The sequence below is a fragment of the Telopea speciosissima genome, chromosome 4 (genome assembly GCF_018873765.1).
Source record: "Telopea speciosissima isolate NSW1024214 ecotype Mountain lineage chromosome 4, Tspe_v1, whole genome shotgun sequence".
Lineage (NCBI taxonomy): Eukaryota > Viridiplantae > Streptophyta > Magnoliopsida > Proteales > Proteaceae > Telopea > Telopea speciosissima.
The window spans coordinates 63,896,023-63,902,598 of NC_057919.1; the positions used below are offsets into that span (position 1 = coordinate 63,896,023).

At 37.6% G+C, this 6,576-nt stretch overlaps 1 protein-coding gene across 1 annotated transcript; it reads left to right on the forward strand.

Annotated features, from left to right (window-relative positions):
• The first annotated feature begins 519 nt into the window (after positions 1–519).
• On the forward strand, positions 520–6,268 carry LOC122659704 (E3 ubiquitin-protein ligase RNF13-like). The gene is made up of 4 exons (XM_043854810.1): positions 520–543; positions 781–923; positions 5,497–5,601; positions 5,681–6,268. Exons 2-4 carry the CDS (start codon positions 811–813, stop codon positions 6,117–6,119), a joined length of 657 nt encoding a protein of 218 aa, XP_043710745.1. The 5' UTR covers positions 520–543; positions 781–810; the 3' UTR covers positions 6,120–6,268.
• Positions 6,269–6,576: the final 308 nt, after the last annotated feature.

Sequence of the window (6,576 nt, forward strand, 5' to 3'; positions counted from 1 at the left end):
TTGTAACCCTTCTTACCGCCTCTCCTCTACAGCCATCCGGTGTTAATGGTTGGTAGTGTTCCAACTTCCAAGGGTCCAAAAAGTTATATTTTGTCAGCCATCTGATGCGTATCTCACTTAGTCATGTTAGTCATGATTAGTTATTTATTCGTAGTATTAAAAGATTGAAAATGAGATGGAATTAAACGAAAATAAAATTCAAAGCATTTATTTAGCAATAAAATAAAGGAAAAAGGTATCTTTTTTTTGTTGTTCATATATATATATATATGCTCTTGCTGGCTATCTTTTTCCGCTTTTCTCTCTCTCACCGCTGAGAACTGAGAGCGTAGTAGGGTCCGTCGTCTCTCTTCAGAATCTTTTCTTCTCTCTTCTGCTCGTAAATACCCCTTTGGTTAATGATCGAGCGAATTAAGTAGTAAGCTCTTCTTTCGCTTTCGTTCTTCTTCTCTGAGCTTCTCCTCCTGCCCAACATCTCTCACCACTATAATCTTGATGGAGCAGGTGAAAGGCGTTTCCAACCTTCCTATCCAAGAACAGGTACTCCTCTCTCTCTCTCTCTCTTTGATCTCAATTTTGTGGATTTATTTATGTAAAAAGCGGATCTTGATGACCCTCTTCAAGAATCCAATTTTTTCATTTTCTTCTTTCCCCCCCCCTGTCCCTCTCTTTTGGGGTTTGAATTTTCTTTATGATTTGGGTTTTATGTTAAATTTTGCTCTTTCTGGTTTGTTTTCTTTCCTTTCGCCCTAATTTCTGGATTATAAATTCTCGTAGGTATGTGATGGTGTGAAGGGAATAGAGTGTGGAATGTCAAGCTCAAGCTTGACGGTATGTGACAATTATGGGTTTTGTGCGATCTGCTTGGAGAAGATACCACTTCAGGAGACTGCTCTTGTAAAAGGTTGCGAGCATGCTTACTGGTTTGTCATGTCTAACATCTCAATCCATTCCATCAAATTTTTGTTTTTGAATTATTGGATAAATAAAAATGTTACAATTTACCTTTTTCCTATTTTTGATTTTGATTGTCGTTGTATCATGGATGGTCTTATCTTCTTTTCATCTCGGGCTTTCTTCTACCTCCCTACAACCTTCCTGTCTGGCCTCATTGGTTTTTTCCATTTTTGTTCGTCATTATCATTGTTGCTATCATATATCATATTATAGTTTAGGATAAATTGAGAAGTAGGTAGTTTGACTTAGTTGCATGTAATTCTTCATATAAAAACCCTATTAAGGTTTGATTAAATGCAATCCTTTATGGTCCAATCTTTATTTTTGCTGGACCCATCATTCTATCTTGTAAAACCATGAATGGTTAAATCTTTGTGAAGGATTGAGGCTTGACTCTCTCTCTCTCTCTCTGTTCTTCAGATTTCTTAAAATTCTTTTCAAGAGAAAAAAAAAAATTCAATTCCTTGAAATTTAGATAAATTCAATTAAATATTGGATTAGGAACTGCCTTGGTTCAAACAGATGATGTTACATGTAACAGGGCTCAGATCAGTTGTGGAGCACAGTTTTGGTTTCTTAAGAAATGAGGAGCACAAAGTTGACATTAGCTTCTTGATGATAGACATGTTATACTGAGTCCTAGCGCTTCAATTTTTACCCCCTTCTTTCTGGCTGCTGTTTTTTTGACATGTTTCCAATTTTATACCTAGTAATTGTTTCAGTTGAACAATTGGAAGTTTTGGAAAAAGGAAATGAAAACAGTAATTTCTATTTTTGACCTATTGAAAGAATTAGCTCCAGTCTGAAGTTTGGATCGAAATATGAAGAGCTGCACTGCTTAAATTGGATGAAATGACTGAACTAAACATACAAAACAAAATAAATGCATCACATATAAAGGTTCTGTTGAAGCACTGTTCATGTGACACTGTTCACATGAACAGTGATTTGATTGATATGTGTATCTTCTATTTTCCTAGTCCTAGTTGGAGTCCTAGTTTCTAATTATGTCAAGTCCTAATTCTACTGTGAGTTGTTAGTCTTAGTTTCATTTTGAGTTGTTAGTTCTAGTTCTTTTCCTATTGTAACTTGCAATCCTATCATGATTAGGAATTCCTAATTTGATTAGGAGTTCCCCTTTCTATTGTAATTTGAGATTATAAATACAAGCATTATGAGGGAGACTGATAAGTTTAACAGTTCTCTCCTCTTCCTCATCTTTTCTTCTCTCTCAAGTTACTGGTTACAGGACCTAGGTTTTCTACATGGTATCAGAGCTCATGGTCTGAAGTTACCCTGGGTTATTATCGTCTTGCCGGTTTGAGAGTCGTGTAAGGTCTCTGGTGTGGTGAGCAGCCACCGTCACCGCTGCTGCATGTTTATAGATATTCAGTTTTTTGTTTGATTTTTGTTGCTATGGCTGTCGATTAAAAGTTCGAAGCCTTGTTTATGTGTCGGTTGTTTGCCGCTGTTCCTTTTTGGAGACTGGTTCAAAGGTGGAAGAAGAAGGACATCCACCTGCAATTTTCTGCTGGCTGTGTTCTTTGTTTGGGGATGGGGCTGTTATTACTGCCCTTTTATTTTTGTTATCATGGAGTGACTCTGTTGGAGAAGATGACTGCTGTTGTGTGAATCGAACCAACATCTGAAGAACCTCTGTTCGTTGAAAGTGCTGTCCTCTTTAGAAGAAAAAGGTCCTGCTGATTTACATATTGATTTCCTGTTGGGTTGGTTGCGGTGTTTGGTGCTCTGGTTGTATGGTGTTTGCAGTAGCTGTGGTTTTCTTCTTCCCTTTGGACTACTACTCTTCCCTACTTTACCGTACCGTCGGTTTGAAGACGAAGGTTTCTCGGTTCGACTTGGTCCTCTCCTCCTGAGAAGCTAGTGAACAAAGAAGAAGGTGTTCTTCGATTTCTGGTTTCCAGGGTTGATTATTGCTGTGGGAAATTTTATTTGGATCGAGTCATCAATTGTCGCTGCTGTTGTTTACTTCGATTGCTATCGAAGGTTTGTTTGTGGAATTAAATTCTGGTTTTCTACTTGCTGAATCGATTTGATACTGTGGGTTGCTTTCGCTATCAGAGGAGATTGAAGGACCTGCTTTTGTTTGCTGATCGAAAAAGTAGAAGACCTGCTGCATCTTGATCCATCTCGATCTACCGTATCTGAACCAGATCCGTCGGCTGCTGGTTCGAAGTTTGAAGACAACCTTCATCAATGGGTCCTTTAGTTACCGCCTCTCTGTTTCCGCTGGTTCAAAGCCGTGACTGTCAAGAGGTAGAAGATGGTCAAAACTCTTTGCCTTTTGCGATCAATTCTTTCCTTTTATGAGTTGGTTTCCCATGTCACGTGTTGCCATATCCTTTGGTCCAGGATTTATCAAGAATGTTTTTTCTTACTTTTCTCTAGTTGCATGACTCAAGAGACTTGGTTCTTTTATTAGTTACTCTATTTTATTCTTTAAGTTTCCCTTTATGCCCTTATCATCTTCTCTTATCTACCTCTGTCCTTATATTACTGCTCATTCCAACATTACCCTTTTGCCTTGGGTGGTATTTGTAATCAGATTTCATCTAAATTACAACTATGCCATCTCTTTTTTAATTGTGTTATTTACAATTCTGCCATTCCCCTTGCAAAATACTGGTTATTTACGGAACTGCCATTAATTTAATACATTCCCCTATTTGACTACCCAATTGACCCTTGAAAATTCTGGTTTATTACCAGTTTGCCCTTTGGCTTGGTTTGTATTTAAAAAGTGGAATTCCACCAAATTACAGTCATGCTATCCTTTTTTTCCAACACCATTCCCTTTCAATAATTCTAATTCCTTTCATATCCCATTACATTTGACACATGCCCATAACCCCTTTGGAAGTTAATGGTATTCTCTAATTTGTCATTTCTTCCTTTTCCATTACTCTTAACACCTCTTGGAAAAATCTGGAATATTATGTTTTTGCCCTACCTCTTACATAATCTCTGTTATGTCCACGTGTACTACACGTGAGGGGGGGGGATTATGTACAGTATACCTGCAGACATTGCAGAACACAGAACTTGTAGGAACATTGGTGCAAAACATAGAAGATCAGTTTTCTCTGCCATTGCCATTGGGTATCCTTCGTTATTGGGTTGAGTTTGTTGTAAGGGGGAGATTGAAGTATTGAAGAGTATTGGAGATATTTGGTTGTTGCCTATTTGAGGACTTTCAGTTGGGTTGATAAAGTGTTTTTCTGCTGCCTAATTCAGCTTGTTTCCGCTACTTGCTGCTCTAGTTATTTAACTTCAAAATTTTATGTCATTATAACAATCTGAGATTCATCACTGGTTAGCTATTGAAGATCGTTAAAAGCTACCTTTTTTTTGAAGAAATTCTAGTCCCGGTTTGCTGATCATGTCTGTCCAGGTTTTGAAGATCAATTATTTTAAGTTCTTGAAGGTTTATTTGGGAGCTACATTCATCTGTCAAGCTGGATTCTGTTGCAACTTAGTCTCTTCTCATTTTGTTCAAGTTGGGCATTGATACCTTGTATGCGCCAACTTGAGGGGGAGTGTTGAAGCACTGTTCATGTGACACTGTTCACATGAACAGTGATTTGGTTGATATGTGTATCTTCTATTTTCCTAGTCCTAGTTGGAGTCCTAGTTTCTAATTATGTCAAGTCCTAATTCTACTGTGAGTTGTTAGTCTTAGTTTCAGTTTGAGTTGTTAGTTCTAGTTCTTTTCCTATTGTAACTTGGAATCCTATCATGATTAGGAATTCCTAATCTGATTAGGACTTAGGAGTTCCCCTTTCTATTGTAATTTGAGATTATGAATACAAGCATTATGAGGGAGACTGATAAGTTTAACAGTTCTCTCCTCTTCCTCATCTTTTCTTCTCTCTCAAGTTACTGGTTACAGGTCCTAGGTTTTCTACAGGTTCTCATACATAGTAATGGAAATATATTCAAATTTGACTACAAGATTTACTTTTCCCCATCCTAGGAATTTTAGGTGCTCGGGTTATATAAATTTTGCAGTTGGTAGGATTGTATAGAAGTGGGAAAGATGAATATGAGAGATTATTGACTTACATCTAACCCTAGTTTGTAAAGGGAAATGAAGGAAAAGAACTACTAAAGCTGGACAAATCTCTAAACATGACATACAGAAATTAAAGTTTTTTCTGCTCTAATGGTTTCATAGGAATTATTTATATGAATATCATAATTAATAAGGTTGTAGACATTTTAAAAGAAGGAAATGTGCTAGTTTTAGCTACAATTCTAGAGCCCTATCTTCTCTGTGATATTCACAGCCTCCAATAATGAATAAACTGGACATGTCATAGGATCCTCGATGTGCAAACATTCTGTGCTCATCCATATCAAATAAAACATGCATGAAGAGGTGTGGTTGGGTGGGAAGTGCATATTTCGTATGTTTTTGTTTCTTTGTAGGCTTGTGCATTTAGGTATTGACCTTTTTGTTTTTAATACCTTCCATCCAGTTAAGAGTATTAACTATTTCTGTGAATTTTTTATATGTAGCGTGACATGCATCCTTAGATGGGCCACATACAATCAGAAGCAATTGTGCCCTCAATGCAAGTTTCCATTTGAGTTTCTCAATGTTCATAGGTCACTGGATGGAAGGTATTAGTTGGTATCTATGTGTGAGTTGGAACCACTACTATTTTTCTGTTAACCAAAATGTTATTCTCCTCCTTGACAGAATCCATGATTACATGTTTGAGGAGAGTGTATGTCTTCTTCTTAGAGCAACCTGGTTCATACCATTAAAGGTAGAGGCTCATGAAGAGGTGTATGATGAATTGGAAGATATTTATCAATATGTAGAGCAGGACTATGATGATGACACTGATGATGAAGATGGAGATCTAGAAGAAGTTTACTGTACCAGTTCAAATCTTCATATTGGTAACCGTAGGTGGGGAGATAATGGTTATGTGAGAGCAGGGCGAAAAGAAGCTAGGCCTGTACACCGTGAACTCCAGGGCCATGATGCTGGTCCATCACGTGGTCCGAAAGAGAGAGTGGCGGCAAATGATTCAACTGGAAGACGAGCAAAGAGGGCAATGAAGCGTGAAGCAGCAGATAAAGCTGCTGCAGCAAAACATGAGCAGCACTTAATAAGGTTAGGACGCAAGTAGTGCAAGCAACCTCACTAATGTTTACACAGTAGGTCATTGTACAGATTTTCCTTAGGTTAGCATTGTAAAATAATGATTTGGTAGATAGTTCAGTACCTTGTTCGATCATTGAAATGTAAAGTGTCTGTTGAAATTGTTGTGTTTACAAATCATTCCTTGATCCAAGCTGACTATGAGTTTGTAAAATCTGTAGTCTAATTGAGATGTATAGCTCATTCAAATCCCACTTGTCATCTGGCTTAAGAAACTTGCTGTTTCTTCCAGACCCAGACTGTGCCCTAGAGCAAGAAATCCTTTAATTCTGTAGGGGCAGTCTTCTACCGTCGTCCTAGAAAGAAAGACATGCATTAAACAAAGAGGAAAGAATATACATTATCAGGTAATATCTACTGTACTTTTACTACTCGTAGCATTCGTAGCAAGTCTATGAGCTTGTTCAATATATGGCCTGCCCTTG